Source organism: Populus euphratica, unplaced genomic scaffold, assembly GCF_000495115.2.
Source record: "Populus euphratica unplaced genomic scaffold, PopEup_1.0 scaffold46.1, whole genome shotgun sequence".
NCBI classification, from domain to species: domain Eukaryota; kingdom Viridiplantae; phylum Streptophyta; class Magnoliopsida; order Malpighiales; family Salicaceae; genus Populus; species Populus euphratica.
In genome coordinates this window covers 718,287-742,393 of record NW_011499852.1, presented here as the reverse complement: position 1 = coordinate 742,393, position 24,107 = coordinate 718,287, and the positions used below count along the sequence as shown (strand labels likewise).

At 33.9% G+C, this 24,107-nt stretch overlaps 3 protein-coding genes across 7 annotated transcripts; 1 reads left to right on the top strand and 2 right to left on the bottom strand.

The window, feature by feature from the left end:
* Positions 1-342: 342 nt before the first annotated feature.
* LOC105121751 (O-methyltransferase family protein) lies at positions 343-2,672 on the top strand. The gene is made up of 4 exons (XM_011020528.1): positions 343-948; positions 1,301-1,637; positions 1,925-1,989; positions 2,309-2,672. The coding sequence occupies exons 1-4, from the start codon at positions 556-558 to the stop codon at positions 2,606-2,608; spliced, it is 1,095 nt and encodes a 364-aa protein (XP_011018830.1). The 5' UTR covers positions 343-555; the 3' UTR covers positions 2,609-2,672.
* A 44-nt stretch (positions 2,673-2,716) lies between these two features.
* On the bottom strand, positions 2,717-5,520 carry LOC105121752 (probable pectinesterase 15). 2 transcript variants are annotated; one of them, XM_011020529.1, is made up of 5 exons: positions 4,489-5,520; positions 4,171-4,342; positions 3,810-4,016; positions 3,364-3,614; positions 2,717-3,224 (listed from the first exon to the last, which is right to left on the bottom strand). In XM_011020529.1, the coding sequence occupies exons 1-5, from the start codon at positions 4,902-4,904 to the stop codon at positions 3,020-3,022; spliced, it is 1,251 nt and encodes a 416-aa protein (XP_011018831.1). In that variant the 5' UTR covers positions 4,905-5,520; the 3' UTR covers positions 2,717-3,019. The 2 variants fall into 2 exon arrangements, with proteins under 2 accessions (XP_011018831.1, XP_011018832.1); XM_011020530.1 differs by having other exon boundaries at positions 3,810-4,009; positions 4,242-4,342.
* A 94-nt stretch (positions 5,521-5,614) lies between these two features.
* On the bottom strand, positions 5,615-17,706 carry LOC105121753 (Acyl-CoA N-acyltransferase with RING/FYVE/PHD-type zinc finger domain-containing protein). Of its 4 annotated transcripts, XM_011020531.1 has the most exons (21): positions 16,613-17,705; positions 16,436-16,513; positions 16,130-16,334; positions 15,905-16,013; positions 12,848-12,940; positions 12,543-12,617; positions 12,240-12,332; positions 11,968-12,054; positions 11,720-11,801; positions 11,585-11,644; positions 11,446-11,498; positions 11,181-11,347; positions 9,260-9,470; positions 9,032-9,089; positions 8,710-8,766; positions 8,340-8,585; positions 6,787-6,851; positions 6,640-6,696; positions 6,464-6,557; positions 6,032-6,172; positions 5,615-5,930 (listed from the first exon to the last, which is right to left on the bottom strand). In XM_011020531.1, exons 1-21 carry the CDS (start codon positions 17,327-17,329, stop codon positions 5,820-5,822), a joined length of 2,859 nt encoding a protein of 952 aa, XP_011018833.1. In that variant the 5' UTR covers positions 17,330-17,705; the 3' UTR covers positions 5,615-5,819. The 4 variants fall into 4 exon arrangements, 3 of the variants coding, with proteins under 3 accessions (XP_011018833.1, XP_011018834.1, XP_011018835.1); XM_011020532.1 differs by lacking the exon at positions 12,848-12,940; XR_841594.1 differs by lacking the exons at positions 5,615-5,930; positions 6,032-6,172 and having other exon boundaries at positions 6,787-6,897; positions 16,613-17,706.
* Positions 17,707-24,107: the final 6,401 nt, after the last annotated feature.

The window sequence follows — 24,107 nt, the reverse complement described above, 5'->3', positions numbered from 1 at the left end:
AGAATTACACGATGTTTTGGAGTTTTTTTAAATAAAAACAAGCTAAAATATAAATTTTAAGATCTAAAAACATGGATCTAGATTTTCTAATCATCTCTTTAGGCGGTTTATACTATGTTTGCGTTTCTGAATTTAAAAAAAAAAATTCATGATATTTTAAGATACATAGATAATAATAACACTTATATTTGGTGATAAATCTAGCTTCTAACTAAAACAATGGGAGTACAATCTTTTTTAGAATTAAAAGAAATACAAAATTACAAGTGTGCTAGGTGCACACTTGCTCACGTGCAGCAGAAAGGCGGGTCAGATAAAAAGGGCAAACTTCAAGACCCCACAGCAGCGAAAACTCTTGTTTTTTTTTTGGGATTTCTCCCCCGCTTTGAACGACTAATATTGTCTTCCTTATCAAGTTTGTCTTCCGAGGGAGTGGTCACAAGGGGGCCAACTACAGGCAGAAGGCGATCCACTTCCTCACCTGAGTTCCTCCTCCTCCTCCTCCTCCTCCTGAATCAGAGAAAAGGAAAGGGAAAAAAAGCAGGCAAACCAACCATGGCATTAAACGAGGAGAGTGCAGAGAAGAGGAAGAGTGCAAGACTGGCGATCTTGGAGCTAGCCAACATGATTAGTGTTCCTATGTCTCTCAACGCTATCGTCCGTCTAAAAGTCGCCGATGCTATCTGGCAAGGTGGCTCCAATGCTCCTCTTTCTGCCTCTCAGATCCTTCAACGTATTGCCTCTACTGGATCTGACCCTGAGAATTTGCAACGCATCCTTCGCATGCTCACTAGCTACGGTGTCTTTGAGGAACACCTCACCAACGAATCATCACCTCTTGATGGTTCTGCTTCCGAAAGGAAGTATTCACTCACGGAAGTCGGTAAAACCCTCGTTACTGACACTGAAGGACTCTCCTACGCGCCTTACGTGCTCCAGCATCACCAGGTCATATGTTTTTCCATTTCATAGCTTTCTCTTTGTCTTGCACTATACCCCCTTTTTGTCCGCCAAACCATTCTATTCAATCGATGATCCAATTCATTAACGTTCTAATCTTATGAAAATAATTTCAATAATAATCTATAGATTGATCTTAATTAATTAGATGGTTTAGAAATCTTACTCCATCTTTGCTGTTGTAATTTGCTCATAATTTGTCCAACAGAGGGAGTAAAATGGATTGGTTATTCATCCCTATTTTTTTTATAAAAAAAAATGTTGCAGATGTTACTTATATGTGCAAATACTAATTTCTATGTTTCTATGTAAATGATCTCTTGACGATATGAACAAATAGGACGCGCTAATGAAAGCGTGGCCATTGGTGCACGAGGCAGTGTTAGATCCCACAACAGAGCCATTCGTGAAGGCTAATGGTGAGCCTGCATATGATTACTATGGGAAGCAGCCAGAAATGAATGAGTTGATGCTGAAGGCAATGTCAGGTGTATCTGTCCCGTTCATGGAAGCAATGTTGGATGGCTATGATGGGTTTAAAGGGGTGGAAAGATTGGTTGATGTAGGTGGGAGTGCAGGGGATTGTTTGAGGATGATATTAAAAAAACATCCTGGTGTACGTCAAGGAATCAACTTTGATTTGCCTGAGGTGGTTGCGAAAGCACCTATTATTCCTGGTAACGCGGCATATCCATTCTCTTGATAACCTGGCATGCTTTCTTTTTCTTTTTCTTGAACTATGAAGTCTCATCATTTTACCATTTTCTTACCTAAACAACTCTTCAGACATGGGTTTTAAGGTACGACCGTTTTCCTCCGTACATGGTTTAGGGTAAATGGTACCTTAAGACCTCATTTCAAGCTTGGCTTTGTAGCTGCTACTAGATATATGACACATTTGAAAATGCTAATAGGGCGAGATGCTACATTTTTTTGCACCAATGGAAGTGATTCATCCTTGCAGGTGTTACAAATGTTGGTGGTGACATGTTCAAGTCAATTCCGGATGGCGATGCTATCTTCATGAAGGTGCGTTGAGTCACTTTCAACTGCTTAAATGTTTGATAATTAATGCCATTTGCTCATTGAATGAAAATGTAGGGTTTTTTTTGGTAAATTGCAGCCACCATGGGTTGATCCTCGATGTGATTGCAATTAGAAATAGGACATGCGACGAGTCCTTTATGGTCCTTTTTGGACCCAGTGTCGTATATATGAATTGGTCCCCCCTATAATTATGTTTCACTGACCATCCAGTTTTTATACGCATCATCTTCTTATTTATGAACAACCTAACAAGATAGTCTTTCACTCCTTTTGATACTCCATTTACATGTCAATTTGGCAGTGGATTTTGACGACATGGACAGACAATGAATGCAAGCTGATAATGGAGAACTGTTACAAGGCCCTTCCGATGGGAGGGAAACTAGTTGCTTGTGAACCGGTGCTGCCTAAGGATTCAGATGATAGTCACAGGACACGAGCTCTCTTAGAAGGTGACATATTTGTCATGACAATTTATAGGACTAAGGGTAAGCACAGGACTGAAGAAGAATTTAAGCAGCTCGGTCAGTCTGTTGGTTTCTCTCATTTTCGTGCATTCTATGTCGATTATTTCTACACCGTTTTAGAGTTTCAAAAGTAACAATTACTTAAGACTAAGCAGCACTCTGAATAAACGGTACTTTCTCTGATCAGTTTACGGTTCATAGTTTATTATTTTGCAGTATATGTTTTTTCCAACCTATTAATATAACCCCATGAAATGATCAGATTTTACTCATGCTCCTACAAATACAAAAAAAAACATCAAACTCAATATCAGGCTCGAACATGGTATGTCGACTCAAGAGTGACATTTTCCTTCACTAGCAAGTTCTTATGTGGTTTCTTTTCCAAACATGAGAACGTCGCAGGGCAATCCAATAATATATCCTGCCCATATGTGATATATGCTCATCAATCATCACAATTCTATATTGAATGACCTCAACTACTACAAGTGCATTAATAGTATGCATGAGTAAATTCTTCATCCTTGTCATAGTTAGAATAGCTAGATAAAATGTTTTCTTCGTTCCCTGTCATTGTTAGAAATGCTGGGCAAAATGTTTTGCTGATAGAGCCATTGATTACCATCAATGTATGAAATATCCATGTAGGGAGCTGCCTCGTATTGAGTCAGCTGCTTTCCATACGAGGCTCTGAATGTGAAGTTTGCTCCAGGTCCAAAACACTCGTACTCTCCAAAGAATGCTGTCCTGTAATAAAAAAACACATTAACCAATCTTCGCATTTTTATTTTTGTTTGTTTTTGTTTTTTCATCGCAATAGTCCAGAAAAGATTCAGCAATATAAAAGTAAAAGAGGAGACATTAATAATTAGGATCAACGACAGACTGGTCTCTAGAAGGGTCTCTCCAATCGTTCCATCCATCTGAAGATACAGCATGAGACATGTATGTTTTACAGAAGACAACTGTAGCATAAGCTCCCCAAGCTCGACCAAGCCATACTTTCCCACTTCCAATAACGGTGCAATTCACGAAGGAAAACCCAGTTTGCTCGCTCACGGATTGCCGTGCTTGTGCTGTAATAGATCCACTTACTCCAGCTTTGGGTTGTTCTGCAATGGAACTGATGGTGCAAGACTGACATATATAACAATTGCTTGTCAATACAAGGATTTACATGCTCTAACCTGTTTCACAAAATTTATCAAAGTTGACTTTCTTTATGCGTTTCGTGGAATGAAAACAGACTCTCTTACAGCCTCGAAGCCCAGGCAAATTTTCAGAAATGTTTGGATGATATATAGCATATCGTTTTATTAAAGAGTGATCTACCTGGTAAAGGGATCTAGCGTTTCCGAAAATGAAATCAATGGATCCTTGGATGAAGCATCCTCTAAAATAATGCCTCCCACTATCATCATGGAGCGTGTCTTGAGCTCCATAAAATCCACATCCATAAAATGCCGCTTTGTCACCTGCTATTCTAAGTGCCACTGCCTGTCCTCCGACTTCTCCAGGAGATGGCCAGGGAGCTGTGTTCTTTTCAAACCCACCAAAATCAACAAGTAGTAGGGAAAAGAATTAGGAATAAATTATTTGCAACTGGTTAAGTGCTAACTCTCAGGTCCTAGCTAGATGCAACATATAGCTTGACTCTTGAGTCCTGACATATAAAACATGGGTTCTTGAGTACCTTAAAGCTAATATTATAGGCTATGAAGTTAGAAGCAAAAATGGCAACTGAAGCACTATAAACAGTCCCACCAGTAGAATTTGCAGTATCGTTCCATGCTATGGCAGTGTTGAGATAACCCTGGCCTAGAAGTATCAGGTTTTTTTTTGTAGCATGCACCGTCACCTTCTCCCTGCAACCATATACAAATTTCCTATATGTTTTTAAACTCCACGCTTTCATGCGATCGTAATCATGATCATACTTTAGTTGAAAAGTGCATACCGCTTGGCATATAAGAAAAGGTCAACAAAGAGACAACAGGAACTTCAGTATTACCTGTAAGTACCAGAATCCATGATGATGAGAGTGGTAGAGGAGCTCAGCTCTGGAACAACATCAACAGCCTCCTGAATGCTGCTAAAATTCCCACAACCTTTCAAGTCTACTGTCAATACAAGAGAAACTTTATAACGGTATATTAGCCTAGAGCTGATCCATTTATTCATGTCACATTTGATTTTGAGCTTTCTCCGGTGATGGTGTCTTGAAAAGGAACTTGCTACGAGAGAATGAAAAACCTCTAATCTGGTTTTCTTGATAACCCTTATAAGACTAGTAAGAGATGAGCTATGCAGATTACTAATCGGAGTAACGGTAGACGGGGATGGAGAAATTTCATAGAGGGCAATGACAATAGAAACTAGAGCAATAGCAAAGGCCAAGAGGGAAAAGGAGGTCGCTTTGATTCTCATGCTTCAAGTCCTGATGGTTGTTGAAGTCGTGTAATGTTTTAGCCAAGTAGAATGGGAGCGATATGGTTGTCATATTTTTCATGGAGACCATGAGTGGCGTGGCAAGCAAGAAATGTATGGGCATTTAGATCAGTTAGGGCGTGTGATGATGATTACATCTTCTACTTTAAAGAAATGGCGCAATAAGGAAAGGAGGCAAAAGAAAGATGGGCAGGCTTGAGGTTTGGAAGGTGCATACGCCAAGGCAGGAGAGAGATGAGAGCGGGGATCGGGTAATTTTGCATGTGTTAGTTGACCATTTTGCTTAGGTGATGACGGCACAGTGCTTTTTAATGCTAGAAGAGGACATCTTTCAACATCAAGTGACGGACCACACAAACTTTGCTTACATGGAGCTTTCGACGCCAGCCCCTTGAAACAGGCGGCATATCTTGCCTTTGATTTGGTTGTGTGAAATGCATGCTGGAAGCGACCTTTCTACTGGTTGTATCGCATCTGTTATCTTCTCCGACGAGGGATGGATAAGCACAATATACCAAATTGTATGACAACGCCTTGTCTCACAGGCACAAAAGTGAATTGAACTTCAGCTTCGGAATCAAAAGAATGCGTGCACCCCCACCTGGCATCAGCACCTAAAATATTTCCTGAGTTGGGACTTGGGATAGCATGGAATTGACGACTTATTTGAAATAATTGAGAGAGTTAGGTAAACACAAACAGCTTGCATCGCTTGATCTAGAACACTAAATAAGTCGAGGACGGGACATGTATATACTTTCCTTCAATATCTGGTCTATACATAAATTTAAAAATAATTAAAAAATAAGATTAAAAAAACTGTAGAAACTAAAAGATTAGGCGTCTTGTCCCTCGTACTAAGAGTAGCACCCCATTACTCCTTTTTACAATATCCTAAGGACTTGTACGTTGATTAACAATTCTACAGGTAGGAACCGCTTTCTGTAGCATAGATGTCCCTTCAAATCTCACCATCTGGCAGCAGCTTTTTCTATATTTGTTAAGCTGAAGAGTAAAACATCAAATTTTAGACAGGTAAATGATAGATTCACAACCACATCTAGCTTGTGCATTTCATGTGTGCCCACCAGTAGACAAACTCATACCTGCTCTGGTTTAATCTTCTGAAAACCAAATTTTTCTGTCCATATTGATTCTGCCTCTTCAGCAGCTGGAAGCACAAGATTCTGCACATTTAAAAACGCCAGCAACTTCTCGATGCAGGAGAACAGCAATTGAAAGTAGCCCTGAGAAATAATGTCTCCACAAATCAAGACTGAGCGGCCTATTATGATATACATGTTTTACATGTTTCAAGACTATATCGCAATAGCTGAGAAGTATGGTATACATGTTTAAAGACTATTATGAATCGAAGACTGAGAGGCCTCAAAATACACAACTATAGTGGATAGAGGCCTTGAAATACACAATTAAGTCCTGGAAAACCCCCAAATTTCAGCTCAGAGAAAAAGCTGTTGAGTGCAAAAGAATGTCCGAGAAACAACTAGATATCAAGCCCAGTTGGTTAACCTCACCTTGCCATGTTCACCATTCCTCGTTGCAACCAAGGGAAGTTCAGCAACTTCTTCCCCAAAAACTCGTAGTATACCAGCTGATACAATACTTGAGCTGCAAAATTAGAGATTTAGACTTCATAAGCATTCCTACAGCTCCAACTATAACCAATTGGAGATACAAGACTATCTCTTACTTGATTGTTAACACAGCACAGTACATTCCTCCATAATCTTGGCCCTTTGAGTTCTTACTGAAAGATAGTTCAATAACGTTAACGACAGCAGAAACTGGCAATAAAATGCCATGCTGTAACAATGGGGAAAAAAATATGAAAGCATACCCATAAACCATCAAAGGCATAAGATCACGTCCACTTGTTGAATCAACTATGGGATCGAAACATTCCTGGAAAATAATTGACAGAAACCTCAGCCCAGCACATCTTTGGTTGCTTTTATTTGCAGATGAAGCATCACACAAATACAAGAACACATAAAAGGAATCACAATTCAGAAATGCATTTTGATATAGACAAGTAAAGATTGTGAAGTAAATCATCAAATGTTAATTTCACATTGTCTAGAGATGGGTAGAAATCAATAATCCTGCATGACTTCATTGATAAAAGAGACAACTTACAAAACAATTTCATCATGCTCACATATTATTTGCAAGCATGCATATGTGAAGATTAAAAAAGTGACAACAGCATCATCCTTATGAGCAGTCAAAAGCATGCATTGTTTATCAACTAAGTTGTGTCGCAGCAGTCAGTAAGAGAATTGACAACAAGTTTCTGCACTGTACTTTCAAAAGCTCCACAATTTTCCAACAGGATGACTTGAATTCTCTTTCCTAACTTAAAAACGATCAGAATGATGATTATAAAAAATAGATAATATAGTTGGAGATACATCCAGCAAAAAATCAAACAAATGATAATATGCATGATGACCACTGAAGATCAACTGAGGCTATGTTCTAATATGATGATAATGTTCTAATATGATACTATTACCTGCTTTATTTTCCTTCTTAGTGAACCAATAACAAATTCTTTTAAAAACTGTTTTAATGAAGAAGTCTTAACTGCAAGTGGATCATGATACTCATATAACTTTATGGTAGAGAAAGGCCTCCCATTTTTTAGAAGCATCAAAACTTGGTGCATAGAGCATCATTCCAAAAAGCACAATTTTTTCCCTTAATAAACAGCTTTGGTTGAGCATTGAGGCGCAAAGCACCTTACACTGCACTCACAACTTGCACTTTTTGCATGGCAAGCAAAATATTTCCAGAAAGGAACAAGCAAAAGAAATTCCATATTGATATTCCAGCACTCTTCTTTATTTATTTTGAAACCAAGACAGAAAGAAAAGATGTTGATATATTAGATTTGAAGAAGTCCTCAAATTGTTAAAACCCAATAACAATATTTCCAAAAATATTTCCAGAAAGGAACAGGCAAAAGAAATTCCATATTGATATTCCAGCACTCTATTTATTTTGAAACCAAGACAGAAACAAAAGATGTTGATTTATTAGATTTGAAGAAGTCCTCGAATTGTTAAAACCCAATAACAATATTTCAAAAAATATTTCAGAAAGGAACAAGCAAAAGAAATGCCATATTGATATTCCAGCACTCTTCTTTATTTATTTTGAAACTAAAACAGAAACAAAAGATATTGATTTATTAGATTTGAAGAAGTCCTCAGATTGTTAAAACCCAATAACAATAATCTGGAATCCTGCCGACAGCTATTAATTTAGAGCAGCAGCACCATTGACTACTATATTCAAGCATTGATGGCCAAAGAAATATTACATAATGCATGGGAAGTACCTATCAATGGCCAAAGAAATATTCCATAATGCATGGGCAGTACTTACTTGAAAAATAGAAAGAGCCCGTGAGAGTAAAAGCTTATTTTCTGGAGAAGCAATTTTTCCACTAAGAAGCGTCCATCTCACATCAATGTTGTTACTGATGGTTAGACCTCTTTCATCATGCTTCTTCTTTATATCATTCAAAAGAGAGTCTGGGAGTTTTTCAGCCCCACGAATGAGCAACTTCTGCAAAGTAGAATGGATCCTACTGCAATCCATACAACAAAACCAGTTGCCTTTTGGCAATTCCTGTCAAATAAGTAGCATCAAAATGTTTATCCACAAATTTAGTACACTGTTTTCCGCACGTGACAATGATTTGATGGAAATGAAATCTATCTTAAAAGGAAAATAAGATCATGTAAGAACTCACCTTCAGATTTGTCATCTTATGACTCCTTAAACAACCAACATGAAATTCTTTCTCACACTGGCACAGATCAGAAAAAAATCATAAGTGCACCAGTCCTCTAGGCAAATTCAAGCAACAATGAATTAAGAAATGTAACTCCATGTACTCATGGAGGAAACAGGGAAATAAGATGACATGAAAAATAGAAGAGCTACTAATCAAAATGCAAACATCAAGTTAATTGCATGGATGCAAGCACCATTATCACATAAGAACTTCCCTGTTTAAATCACTCAATCACAAATGGAACAATATAGAAGACATGATCAACTTAGAAAATTACCTGATCACAAAGTATAATTGTGCGTGGACCAAAACCAGATCTCATAAAATCATAACCTCTGCATAAAACAAAAACTAAAGATATATCAAGCAATGAATAAGGCTGAAGGGGTTGAAAGACCAATAAACATGTATAGCTACAACTATTCATTACAAACTGTATGATACAGGTCGTAAGACTAAGTCCATAAACTTCAATAATTTCAGTTTATCACAGTGTAACTATGACCTGCATAATGCACATCCAGTAAGTTCAGCTTCTATGTTTTTGACAATACGAAAGCATCTCTTTGTTATCTGTTCTACAGAATCAACTCCTGAAACCCTTCCAGCGGCAGAAGCATTCGCATTATGCTCAACTAACTTTTCCCTTTCAAATGTATTCTGGCAATACTGGCAATACCAATCACCACTAGGAACAGATGGTAGAGAAGCACATCCTACAAAGGTAATAAAATTGAGCATCAAAATGGATTTGGGCAGATCAGTAGTCTGGAAATCATCTAGAGGCAACTTAAATCAATAATGTCAATTTCACAAAGCATAAACACATGCATGCAGAGTACTGATAGGCGATTGCACACACTTAACATATAAAGAATGATATATAATGTAATGAAATTAGGCACACCAATCAGAACTGCTAAGTTCTCAATGCAACACCATAGAAGCTACGGAATATCTCTTTCATTTTAACTGAGTTCACAACAAAAAGAACAACTACTTGCTGGGAAACAAATATGTTCACCCCAAGTAATGGTATTAAAAAAAAAAAATTGATACATGGAAGTTGTACTGTTGAAAATGCTACAAGGATTGGTGCAAGTACGCTAAACAAGAAAAATTCTGTCATCTCAAGTTCTCAAACTGCCCAAGACAGTGACTGACTCATCAAAGAAGATCACTGGGTTAATAACAATGGACGCAAGCAACTGAATATTAAACATCACTTTCCAGGACCTAAAATGGAGTGTTGTTTTCAAGAAATTAGGGGCCCAGAACATTGTTAATTTTTGTGCCTAACTATTAAGCGAGTACAACCAAGCATTTCATAGGTCAAGAAAGCTAAAATTTCTCATATTGGAGTTACAAAGAGAGTGAAAATACCTAGAATCCATTAGTCAGCCCTTGAATCCACAAGAGGCTTCTTTGAATAGAGAAAGAAATTGGGGTTCTTGAGGTCCACAAGAACAAACAATTTTGCAGAATAGCAAACTCTCAAAAATATCATTCATCAATATTCATTTTTTATTCTCTTTTTTTATAGCCTTGTTTTTTCACCTTCCCTCTTTTCTTTTTTTTACCAGTCTGCCACTTTTGCTTTCGCACACTAATTTTGCTCAAAGCTATGAGCAAAACAAAATAATTACCGCAAGAAAATGTAAGCTTACCTTTGTTATTAAGATTGCTAGAAGCTACTAAGATTGTACCACAACAGGTATTAGCCACAAACAATGCCAGCAAATAGAACTGGCAACCAAAGCAACAACAAACCTTTTCACTTTTTTTTTCTTTTTTTTTTGGTGTTTAGGGTTTGGACTAAGGTTGGGCTCTAATACCAATTGATGTAGTAAAGGATAAAGGAAAGGTAGAAAAGTAAATAACCTAGAGTCCACCAGCAAGCTCTCTAGCAACCACAAGCAAGTCCTTGAATTCACAAGGGGTGCTCATTGAATCCACAAGAACAGAGAAACAAGAGGAAATCCCTCTCAAAATGGAACTTGAATTCTCAATTTTTATTCATCATAAAACGACCTCCAAAATAGGAATGCACATCTGTGCTTTATATAGGCAGGCAAGTAAAGGCAGAAGGAGTCTTGACAAAAATAGGAAATGAACTAATAGTCTTAATTGATAATAACTACTAAATATTAAATAAGTTAATCTTCAGATAACATAAAAAAATCCTAAACAATGATCTAATTACAATATTTAGACGACTAAAAGTTTATTCATAAAGCACTTTTAGCAAGGCATCAATAGACATGGTCAAAAGAAATGTGTTGCAGATCTAAACTGCAACCAAACCACAGAGAGGAGGGGGCTGTGGACAGAAGCAGCTTATTAAGTTTTTTGTAGTTAACAGTTTAATGTGTTGATAAGTAAACTAAAAGTTTACTTTCGTTGTAACATTTAGAATTTACATTCACCTTTATGGAAGGCCCTTGGGCATCCATCACAAAGCAAAAGATTCCCACCATCTGCACAGATGATGCATAGGTCATCATTGTCCCGGGAAGAATACTTCCGACTTTTTGAGAGAGAAATTGCCAATTCATGGAGTGACACACCATTTGATGTGTAAATATATGCATAGCTGTGGGGGAAAACATGAAACCATCAAAATTTGTGTGCAACAAAAGAAAGACTCAAAATATAAAGGCATGTCCCATCTGATAAAAAAATCAGACTTACGGTTTTTTGCGAGTAGCCCAACCTGCATGAGCTTCGAACATTGAGGGGCTGACCTGCACATTAGTCATAAACCATGGGTCCTTGATGACATGCCTGATAGATGATAAAGGAGTGATGAAGTTTAGCCAATAAGAAGTACCTCACAATTGCAGCAACGGCAAAGTATTCCAAAGCCCCTTTTATACCCACCAAGCAATTTCTGAGAAGAAGAATTTAGTTTATTTACTATAAGCAGCAAGAAAGTAAAAGGATAAGAATATGTGATATTAATCACCTGCCCACGAGCATAATATGCTAGTTCAGTTCCATCAGGCAGTCCACCTTCTTCAAAAACCAATCTATGCAACCGCTGGTCTCTTGAGAAAATAAGATACCAAAAGACAAGATTACAAACAATAACAGAAGGCATAATTCAATACAGAACACTGCTATGAAAAGAAACATTCAAGCCAAGGAAAAAAAAAGGAAAGTAAGAGAATGAAATGAAAGAAAACGAGGTGGGGAAATAAAGAAGAAACCAACTTTGTTGTTATTTTCCACTGATTTTGTGAAGAGATGCCAACTGATGTATTTTTGAAGCACTTGGACACTAAAACTGACTTTGATATCCTGAAAAAGGACAGAAAGGAGATAGGTAGGCATATTTTCTAACAAAGACTATATCATATCACAACTATGCTTCTACGTTTCATGCAATTTAATAACCAAAAATCTTTACCAGCCAGAGAAAAGGAAAAGGTGAAAGCATGACTACACCAAACAGTATATATATGGGATAAAAAAAACAAACCAACCTTGGTGAAATCTTCTTATACTTCCTTTTTCGTGAAGAGAGATATACTGAAGCACTTTTGGAAGGTTTTGTGATGGAATCTTGTTCTTCTGGTCTGATTAATGCAGATTAAACATGTGTAAGCATCTACCAAAAAGCACATGCCATACTGTACCACTGAAGAGTTCAACCTAAGTTGTTGGAGGCCAGGTGGCTTTTAGACATAAACATAAAGATAATGAACTAGCCCAAAGAGGAAAATTAAACACTAAGCTGGAACATGCAACTATAACAAGACACCAACAAGATAAAATAGGATACCGACTTTGGTGTAATCTTGGATTGAATTCTCGAGGACACACGCGCTGGAGCACTTTTGTTCAAATCTGTTTTTGATGACCTGAAATCATAAAGATATGAGGCCTATACAAAAGGGAAGGAGTCACTCGAGCAGAACAAGGTACATAGAGTAAATCAAATCAGAACTAGATGACAATTACTATACATCAGCATGTTTCCACATGCTTTGAGAACAATAACAAATTATTTAGTAGTCCAATGCAAGAAGTTAAACATTAGCATTAATATGCTACAGTGCAAACAAAACACAAGACAAAAAAGGATACCAACTTTCTTTTTTTCTTCCGTGGAGCATTATCTTGTGAGGAGGTAGACAATGAAGCCGATTTGAAGTACTCCAAGGCCAAAACTTGTTCTGATGAGCTGAAATAACACAGATTGTATTAAATTCAAAATAACCATCTCAAATTGTACCATAATACACGTGCAACACAATAAACAAGAACACTGAAGCCAGTTACTGTATTATGGGCACTTGTCAGTAGAGATGTACATTAAATGCTTCTCATTCATGCATGGCATGACATGCGGATTCTTTTAAATCTTCTCCTAACATGTTTTACAGTATATCAATTCACTTAAAATATTAGGAAATGAGCAAACTGATTTTTGTATTAATTTCTCCACTGGACAGGACATCTAACTGGCATGAATCATTACTCAATTTAAACATCAGTTATGATAGTGAGCTGAAGAAAAAGCCAACCAAAAGCAATCAGCATCTAAAACCATTTGAAAGGCAAGCAGATAGTTTAAAGCATATTTCACCAGCTACCACTCCATGTGCACAAATACAGCTTCAGCACATTTTAATGTGCTCTAGAAAAAAGCTATGTCCCTTCGATAATAGCTCAACTCTGACAAAAAGATGCACCACTTGCATTAATAAAAAAGATAAGACACAAAAATGGTGTACAGCATTAAAACATTCACAGATATTTTTTAAGAATACACATGTAAATTGGGTCTCATCAGGCAAGGTATCACAGCATCATACCAAAGTCTTGGAATCGGATCCTGCAAAACAACCCATGATTTTGCAGGGGGGGCAGGGCTACCTTGTAATGGAAGCCCAGCAACAAATATGAAGAGGGGGGATGAATCACACAGATCAGAAGATTAATCAGCAGATAGATATGGACATGGCATAGATTTGCAACATGACTGATATGCAAAACTTCACACTACACATTTCAATTGCATCGAGTAATACAGGAGGTATGAAAGGTGTTTCAGATTGAGATCACAGTAACGTTCACATGTGCAGGCATTAAATGACAGTCAGCTTAAGTCTGAAATTGTATTGCGCAAGGTAGTGACTGTTTGTATAAGTGAGCCATTTAAAGTATAACAATGCTCCTAACAGCCATAATGGCCATTACATATTTGACTTTACAAACTCTGTTGCATGTTTGAAATAACAGAAAATCAAAATCCATTATGCAATAATGACCTTTGATATTTAAAGCCATAAATATCCAGTTAAACCTCCATAAATTAATACCTTTGGGACCATGAAAAATTATTAATCAATAAAATAATGATTTATTAATTTATAATTAATTAACAAAAAATTTATCATGGTATTCTTTTTTTTCCAAAAAATTGAAGTTAAAACGTGTATCATGTATTGTAATTGTACAAATAATACGTAATTACCTAATCATGAATTATTATTATTCTATATATTTGTTTAACCAAAATAAATTCATGAAAGTAATTGGTCTTATTAAAAAGAAGTCATGGATCTATCCCTTTTTGTTACAAACTTACATTCCTTGTATACTTGATTAATATAATTCATGAACATTAAGTCAAACAGAAATTTCAATAAAAAGAACAAATTGTATCACAAATGATAAAACTAAACACAATGGCTTCTCATCTCAAAGGTGTCAAGAAATCAATTTCAAAGTTGCTGAGTGACAAGCAAATTATCGAGAACATCATGGGAAATAACACAGAAGATAATGTTGAAGACGATAATCATGTACTAGAGCATGTCTTGCATAAAAATGCACTCAAACCAACAATCATGTTGCGTAATTTTCTCTTGCAATACGAGAACAGTATATTAGAGCTTCTAAATGCACTAGGAAAAGTTTCACATGAGATCCAAGGAGACATGAATTTCAAGAAAAAACAAGTACCATTGGAGTCATATTTTACAAAGGTCTCCTAATTAAGTCGCACGTGCACCCGCGCGCGCGCTTACATATATATTGATGTATAAAGAGATTATTAATTTATATATCAAGTGGAACATGTCTTTTTTTTAATGTATTATCATATAAATTTAGTGAATTATTAGTTTACTACATTGGTTCTAAGATGGAAATGACCAAAAATATTATTTAATCAAGGTTATTAATTTATCGAGGTTATACTATAATTACAACTTCAAACCTTAAAGTATTGTCATATTGCCTACTTTAGCATCCTCATTCTACCCAAGTAAAGACAAGGTTCATCTCAAACAGAGTTTATTTGCTTACTCCCATCATAGAATAGACAAATTTCCACCAATGAAGGCATTTGCAACATTTTTGAAGGGCACGTTTGCATATCCATGCACCAAAAAGCAGGAATCAAAAGATCACTCTTTTCTATAATTAACTTCACTAAAAGATATCAAGGCAAACCCAAATTTGCAAGCAGCATGCCAGAGAAGCCACACAGACCCAAAAGAACAAAATAAGAGAAAACGAGGGGGAAAAAAAGTAATGAAAGCCTAAAAGCAGTGTAAGCCACCATTAATCAAAACTGGCCACATGTTATCGTCTTCAGATTAATTATTCAACTAGTTAAGAATGAGGATGGCAAGTTTTGACACCTTTTTAAAGGAAGGCATGACACCATCCAACTAAAGAAAATAAGACCAACCAGAGACAATTATATTAGATGAAGCATCAGATATTCTAAAAAATATGTATATTCAACTTTTTCTCTAAGGTTATTCTAACACATCATGAACGAACAAATAAAGCTTTTCACAAATGCCAAAGATAAATTATCCTACATTCCTGGTTGTTGTATACAAATGATGAAACATTATAATAAGCAGTAAATCAGAACATCATATTGAGGCTAAACTGTCAGCTTTACGGAAAAAGAAAGAAAATTAGCAAACCTAGCTCATAAAAAGAAAATTAGCAAACCTAGCTCACCAAAGCCCACAAATTACATTACTTTTAAGAGCTTAAACAACCAAGTGTCCACATAATAAACGAAAGTCTGTAAGCCTAGTTCACCAAACAGCATGAGTAGATGTCAGAATGTGCATGAATTAATAGCTGCAGCTGGTAACCATTAAAAAAATACACGTACCTAGATATTATACTAGATCCAAAAGTTAGGGTGGGATGAGAATCCTTTGACTCTGCACATAAGTTGCATAAAGGCCCAATTTTTCCAACACAAATAGAAGGAAAGGTACCTAGATCATTCAAAAAACAAAGGATTGAAGGGAAACTGCTTTCAATATCATCAAGAAGATTTGAATATCCTTTTTATAAGAAGCTTAATGAAACAAAAGAAAAGCAAATAGCTCACCTTTGCATCTTTTACAGGTGAAAGTTCTTTCCACTGGCAAACCACTAATGGCATTTTGAATTGTTGTTTCCAACGAATCCAGAGGAGCAGTCCTGCATGCATTCAATACATCAAGCAGGCTCTTCCCATTCTCAAAACATATGTATTGGGCCGCACGTCTATATTGTTTGATAGCATGAATCTCAAATTGGGATGGGGGAATAACCTACATCAGTGAAAAAAGAAATAAGCAAATATATGGAGGGATCTAAAATATATGAAACAAATCCAGAAATCAATCTACATAAGAGCAACAAGAATACTCACTCTATGTCCATTGCAGAAAGCACAAGAGCACAGAATGCCAGCATCTTTGATTGTACCCCGAAGACCAAACGCCTGAAACTAAAGTGCACAAAAAAAGAAAGAAAAAGAAATAATAAACCTCCATTCTACAGGAAAGAAAAATATGAAACACTTGAGAATAGGATGTCGTAATTATACCTTCTTCCCACCCATGTAGACAACAGGTACCCCCTCAAGCAAACCAGTCTCAAACAGCTCTTTAACTGTCATTGGTACATTATCCAATGCAATCTTTTTGGACATTTTCAACTCTAAATTCTTCTTTGGAGGCGTCAAAGCACTCCCTTCAGCTATCATCTCCACATCCACTCTAGAGAGGGCTTCACCTTCTATAACTTCTGGTCCTTTAACAGTAACCTCAACTGGTTGCAACTTAATCTTCAATCTTGACTTCCTAACCCTCTTTGGCCTATCATTACTCTTAACCTCACCATTCTCACCAAAAACAGAAAGGTTCATCTCTTTTCCCCCTTTGACCGCCAGAGATCCTTTACTCTCATCTTTACAAACCCTCTTTTCTACGTTATTGCAATTATTTCGTTCTCCAATTGCAGTCTTTTTATTAACTTCAAGACACTTAAAACCATCATCACTAATCGAAGCGTTTATTGTATTGGCTACATCAATTTTAGAATCATCTAAGCTCTTAATTCTCTTAATATGCCTCTCATCATCCTCGGCCGCAATTAATATATTGTTATTTTTAGTCTTCCTCACTCGAGTATAAACAATGAAACCATTTACCTTAGTAACTTTGAACCTCTTACTGCGATCATCGTCAGAAAGTTGGGTACAGGAGGAACTCGACTGAGTCGGCCGACCGAGTGAACTCACAAAACCTAGCTCTCTCTTCATGCCTGCCAATTGAGGAAATCAAATCGAAGAATTGGAAGAACAAGATAGAGCATGAAATCTGGAATTGGATTTTGTGGTTATAGGGTTTAGGAAGGAGGGGGAGAAGGAGAGATTAATTGGAACTGAAAATGGGAATTTGGAGAGACGTGAGAAATTAAATTGAGCGAGAATTTGGGGTAGGTAGTGCTAGGGTTTTATTGAGGGTTTTATTTATTTTGAATTTTGTTGATTATCCAAAGGAGAGAGGGAGAGACGGGAAAGCGAAAAGGAAGCCGATTTGTTTACGAGGCGATGAGTGACCATCTAGAGAAAGGAGGTTAGAGGAGCGCTAAGACGGGGAGGGGGCAGCCACTGGCTGCGCAGGTTTGTTTTGTACTGTAATGTTTACTGTTTTCTAAAACAATCGTTTAAAAGTTGAAATGGTTTTTTTTTTTTTAGTTTTTTTAATATTAATATACAAAAAATATATTAATTTTTTTCTTCAAATAAAACATATTTTAATTAAAAAAAAATTAGATTTTTTGGTCAACCCGCCTCATAGCACTAAATTTTTCTTTTTCTTTTTTTCTTCAACTCAGTCTCATTCTAAGAGTGTGTTTAGTATTATGATAAATGTTGTAGTTATGGTTTGAAAAAAATTGTTTTATAAAAAGTACTTTTAGTTAAAATTGGTTTGAAAAAATAGATATTTGGTTAAAACTGTAATTGAAATTGAAATTAAAGAAAAAGTAATTTTTAAAAATATATATTAATATTGATGATTTTAAATTTAACTATTATAGAATTAATTACTCTTATTATATCATGAAATAAATAATACTTTATATAAATAATAAAATAAATAATACTTTATATAAAATATTTTATTTTATTTTATTAAAATATTTATAATTACATTACGTATAAAATTTATTTGATAAAAATTACATTGTACTGTTCATGTTAATTGCATTGTTCACTGAACAATGCAATTAACGTGCACAGTAAATGAAAAACAGTATTTATCTGTTTTTTATTAACTACGTTTTAAATATAAAAATTATGTAGGACCATATACAGTAAACTAATTTTTTTCTTTACCAAACGGCTGCAAACTGTATTTTAACTAAAATTCAGCCGCAGCCGCGTAAACAAACAACACTTAACTCTCGATCAACTGGATCTCTAGTTAACCCATCGGGTCAGACCAGGCTGAGTTTCCAAATTCTTTCATTCTTACTTGTTTTTATACTTCTTCGTCTACTCTCTATTCTTTTCGTTTATTTTTAGTGTAAATTTGATCCTTGTATTCTTTATCATTTTTTAATATAGCTCCTTTGCTCTGATAATTTCTTAATGTCGTCCTTTTATCTAATTTACTATTAGTTATTAACATGTGGCCACGAATGCTAGAAACCTATCCACTTTTTCTAACACGTCAAGAATTAATATAAATTGAAAGGAAAGTAAATGGACTGATGAGGACCGTATTAAAAAAATGTATTGACTGAATGGACCAGCTAAATAAATTAATAAAAAGTTAAGGAGTCATATACAAAATACCAATTATATAATTAATCTTTGCTCTTTTTATTATTATGTTATTATTATTATTATTATTATTATTATTTAATTATTAAGATGTAAGGTTAATTATATTATATAAAGTAAATGCTCTCTTTTTTTGTATTTGGATTCGAATCTTATTGTGTATATTTGTTATCCTCGTGATATCTGTTTTATATGTTTATTGAATTTGTAGAATATTCAGTGAATCGTAAAATTAGTTATGGTATATATAAATTAGCCCGAACATCTATGTAAATTAAAATATAAAAAAATATACTATGTGGAGAATTTAAATTTCATATTAAGAGTGATATATCCATGTTTACATGCATAATATTAGTTATCCTAGAAAAGAAGCTTCGGTTCTGTCACGCAGGGCACATTGTTGGGACATTCTGAATAAAAAAAATAGAAAAATAGATTTGTCATCCAAACTAGACATCTTAAATATTTAAAAAAATAAGTGTAATTACACTTCAAAACAGGTGATTCATTCGAATAAAAAGAAATCTCACACATGATCCAATTATGCCCCTCTCAACCAACAAAATCAAGATTAAAATGCACAACTAATAAACCCTCTTAAAAGAAAACCTTATATTTTTATTTACGCATCATCTCTTAAGAAAAGAAACAGCAAAAGAAAAACACATGTTTAGGCTCATTTATTCCTCATGTTTGCAAACAAAAGCACACGACAGTTGAAAAAGAGATGAGTAAAAATCATTTAACTGAAAAGAAAGAAAGAAAAAATCCACCTGCACCAAAGGCTATTGCTACTATAAATTGTTATTGTCATCGCAAATCTAAGCTCTCATGCAGCTGCTTAGAAAAGTTGCTAACACTTCGTTATTATGGCCTCATGCAGCTGCTAAGAAAAGTTGCTAATTACACTTCTTATGGCTCGTATTACTCCCTGAAGATACTGCAGCTATACTAGAGCTTCCTCACTTCACCAGCAAAACTGAGTGGTGGTTGGGTAGCTGTACCATTGTTGTTGTCTTGTATTAACCAATATTGTTGTTATAACTTGGAGTTGTAGCTGACACTGTGAACTACGTACTGCTACTTGGGAGTGTTGCTGCTGCTCTTGTATACCTGAAACCCAAGAAAGAAACAGGAAGAAACGGTTGTTACTAGAATAGACCACCGTTGCCATTGTTATCGAGAACAAAGCTCACCGTTGCTATTTTCCCCACTTTCTCTTCAATCTATCCCTTATCCCTTTTGGCTCTCTCGGTTTTGCATACGTCTCTTGTGTTTCAACTTTCCTTTTCTTTTCTTTTTGTCTTCCTTCCCCTCCATTCTCTCGTTTTCTTTCTTTTCTCACAATGCTTCTTTTCTTTTTTGGCTGCATTTTCTTTTCGGGGCTACGGGTTTAATTAGAGGTATTTATAGAGGTGTGAGAACTTTCTAGGGTTTCCATGATCTGCCAAGATCAGGATCCTTGAACATGAAGAAGAGATCCCTCGCCTTTGGCTTGACCTTGACTGTCTTTTATACTAGGATAATGGACGATAAAGTGCTTGGTTTGACTTGCTTGTCGTGCTCTGCAGGGCTTGTTTTGGCAGCGGTTTTCGTGGTTTAAAGCAGAACAGGTTGGGATTGTAGTAAATTAAATAATAAAAAATTATATTAAATAAAGATAATGATGATAAACTAACATAAAATTAAAAATAAGAGTAGGTAAGAATCATATAAAAACCAAGCACATTGATGTAAAATATCAATTGAAGTATTTTGAATTTGATGTTTGACAAAATTTTAGATTGTAGAATATGTCAGCTATTTTAGAATTATACAAGCAATTAAGTGCATCCACACTACATTGGGAGTAAAATTCCAAGTTAATTTCCTACGCGAGAAAAAAAAATGTCAATAATATTACAATTTGAAAAGTAGTCAACTGAACACTGTGTCTTTCATCTCTTCGTTCTAGCAAACTTTTCTCTCCTCCCTCGACATTCAATACTAAAACATGAAAAATAAAGAATAAAGTTTGGACTGAAACATAAGAACCTTAAATAAAAGGGATCAAATATGTATAATTTGAAACTTGAGGGACTAAAATGAAGTTTTTTGCTTCTTTTTAAAAAACTATATTTTTTTTTCTTTTGTCATTGTTTAACGAATAACTTAAAATTAGAATCAAACTTTAATTTACCGTTGAAATATTCTATAACACATCGAATATACAAGAACATGCAAATGGAAATAAATCTCAGCACATAAAACTATATCAACATAGATTAAAAAATAAATTTTAAAAAATTCAATAACCCAAATGCAAAAAAAAATAATAATTTAGAAACCTAGAGGAAAAAATATCTATGAACATTGTTCTGATCAGAAAAACGTGAAGGGATGAACAAGGGTGGTGTACAGTAAATCAACCATCTCTTCTAGTTTAATAACTAACTATTTAACTTGCGCCTTGCCACATGCTGTAATGTTTTTTTAAAAGGGCCTTGGGTATGCAAATTATTTTTTAAAAAAAAAATCAAAGTGTAAATTAAAAGGTTCATGCAAACATTTAATTAAATAAATTAGTAATTATTTATTTAAATAAACAAAAAAAATCATTAACAATAATAAAAAAAAACTAGAAAAGCTAATAGATACATGTGAGTCAATATATTTAATAATGTAAAATAAGATATTTAGTTGTTTTTTGTCTACTGAATTTGCTTATTAAAAACAATAAACAATAATAAAAATAAAAATAAATACAATAGTAAAAATATTATGCAAGGCCAAACATATAAAAAAATATTATTTAAAAATAAATATTTTTTGGAAAATAAAGCTCATGTGTATAAAATAAAAATAATTATTCAAAAATTAATTACAAAAAACTATTTTTAAAAATAAATTTATTCAAAAAGATCTTTAAAACCATGGTTTAAGCTATAAGATTAGAATAAATTGATAGAGAAGAAATTGAAGATAATTACAAAATATTTTTTTAAAAAAAAGTAATGTAAATGTTAAAATTGTAAAAGAAATTGAGAAAATGGATTCCAAACTACATGAACTTGTCAAACTCATTAACCATGTCAATATGTTGAAAGCATCACAAATAAAAAAGCTACGAAGCTCTTTCTCCTTCGAATCAAAAGCTAAAGGATTAAACAAGAGAAAAAAAACCATAAAAAAATTGTGATAAAAGAATGAGGGAGAAAAATGAAATAGAAAATAAATCAGATGGTATAAAAAAATAATTTAAGTTGAAGGGTTAACTTAAAAACAATTAAACTTCAACAAAAGAGAAAATAAATTAAAAAATAAGGCTAAATTAAAAAAAATATATATAAATTTTGATTGAATGATGAGAATGAAACCAACAAAACTTTAATAAAAGAGCCAAGAGGAAAAAAAATCACGAAATCAAAAAAATAAATATTAAATTGAAAAAAATAATATATAACAAATTGTAGTTCAAAGACTAAATTGAAAAAAGTAAAACTATTTTAAAAGGACCAATGACGACAATAAACAACAACAAACAAAAAGACTAAAATTTAAAAATTTAAAGAAAAAAGAATAAATGTGCACTTTCTTTGGAAAAAAAAGAAAAAAATCACTATCAAGAAACCGATCATAATGTATCAACACACGCTGTTTCATAAGAATAATGACATAATAATGTATCTAATGACATGGCAGAAAAGTGGTTTGGCCACTAGATATGTTCGCATACACCACCAAAATACTGCAAATGATACACATTTATTGGCACATGAATAAAAAGAGTCAACACCTTTTCTGAATAAAATAATGATTTTTCAACATAAAAATACTAAAATGCCTTTCATAAATATAAAAATAAAAAAAAATAAAAAAACATGTGTGAAGATACATAATTACCCCTTAATTCATGCCTTGATTTTTGTTTTTTTTAATGATAGAATAATATTTTTATTGTATTTTATAATACAAAAAAATAAACTCTTAATTGACAACTCATGTTTTTAAACTTCAATGGTAAATAAGTATCTTGATTACTTCAATGTTTTTTAAAAGAATAAAATTTTCTTGGGCAACAACTCAAGAAATTGTTGATTTTAAGAACAAAATTATATTTGTATTATGCAAAGAAAATAAATAGAAAATTCTAACATATCATTAAACAATATTTTAATGACTAATGAATCAATTATAAAAATAAACACACTCTCAACACCTTTATATTTTTTTTCCACTCAAGGTAAGAAAATAAATTTATTATAGCAATTTATAATAAATTGTGTCTATTGTTATAGTAAAAAACCCACATTATTTAGAGTTTTTGTTAATAATAATAATAATAAAATGGATAGTATAACATAAAAAATAAACTTACTAATAATCTAGTTGAAAAACGATCATTGCAATATTAATTTCATAATTCACGAGTTTCGTACAATTAAAAAATGTCAAGCATAATTGAATATGACAAGATGCAGAACGTCACACACAATATGACTTATCCAAGGGTTCCCATGCTTTGATTTTTAGTACTTGTCATTGTGACTTTTATGGTAGTTTGGCTTCGGGACGACATTCTCCTATCTTTGTATATAATGAATTTTTTCTCATTAGTTTTTTACGAATAAAAATCTCTCATGTTTTTATATAATTCATTTTTTCACTAAGAAAATCTTAATTATGCACAAATGATTTTATTTATTTAAGAATTGTATTATTCTAAATACATACTAAATTATACTACATATATATATATATAATTTTTAAAAAATATAATTTTGATTGGCACTAAAATTGTTTTTAAAATATCTATGATCGTTTAATTAAAAGAAATTCATATTGATACATGGACAATTTTTTTTGAACCATTGATTGTAGAGAAAGATTGAATCAACTAAAAGACCTGATTTGTATATTTAGACCCCCTATTTGTGGATTTAGTGTCACTTTTTTTTTAAATTAAAAAAAAAATACCAAATAATTGGGATTTTAAAAAAGATGAAAACAATATTATAAAAAACGTAAATGGGGTTTAAACTGGGCCAGGTTAGCATGCACTGTCTGTGTGATATGTATCCAAGCTGAAGCCCATTATCTAAACACTTCCCTCTTAGATCCAAGGTTGAAAATTAAAATTGATTGCCAAGTTGTTGAAGACCGAAAATGCAATTAATGAATTAAACCCAGATATCTCTGTAAAAAATAAAAAAATAAAAACAAAGGAAAAAAAACCCTCCTCTTCTTCTCACTGTATTTTTTTTTT

Bases quoted from the DNA above. Each gene is read 5' to 3' on its own strand.
- LOC105121751 (XM_011020528.1), top strand. From the start codon at position 556: ATGGCATTAAACGAGGAGAGTGCAGAGAAGAGGAAGAGTGCAAGACTG. The intron at 1,638-1,924 runs GTAACGCGGCAT...TCATCCTTGCAG, and splicing joins GAAAGCACCTATTATTCCTG to GTGTTACAAATGTTGGTGGT. The intron at 1,990-2,308 runs GTGCGTTGAGTC...TCAATTTGGCAG, and splicing joins GCGATGCTATCTTCATGAAG to TGGATTTTGACGACATGGAC.
- LOC105121752 (XM_011020529.1), bottom strand. From the start codon at position 4,904: ATGAGAATCAAAGCGACCTCCTTTTCCCTCTTGGCCTTTGCTATTGCT. The intron at 4,343-4,488 runs GTAATACTGAAG...ATATGGTTGCAG, and splicing joins ATGGATTCTGGTACTTACAG to GGAGAAGGTGACGGTGCATG. The intron at 3,225-3,363 runs GTCTGTCGTTGA...TTTTTATTACAG, and splicing joins AGAGACCCTTCTAGAGACCA to GACAGCATTCTTTGGAGAGT.
- LOC105121753 (XM_011020531.1), bottom strand. From the start codon at position 17,329: ATGAAGAGAGAGCTAGGTTTTGTGAGTTCACTCGGTCGGCCGACTCAG. The intron at 12,941-15,904 runs GTACGTGTATTT...GTGTTATTTCAG, and splicing joins GGATCTAGTATAATATCTAG to CTCATCAGAACAAGTTTTGG. The intron at 9,090-9,259 runs GTCATAGTTACA...TGTTTTATGCAG, and splicing joins ACTGGATGTGCATTATGCAG to AGGTTATGATTTTATGAGAT.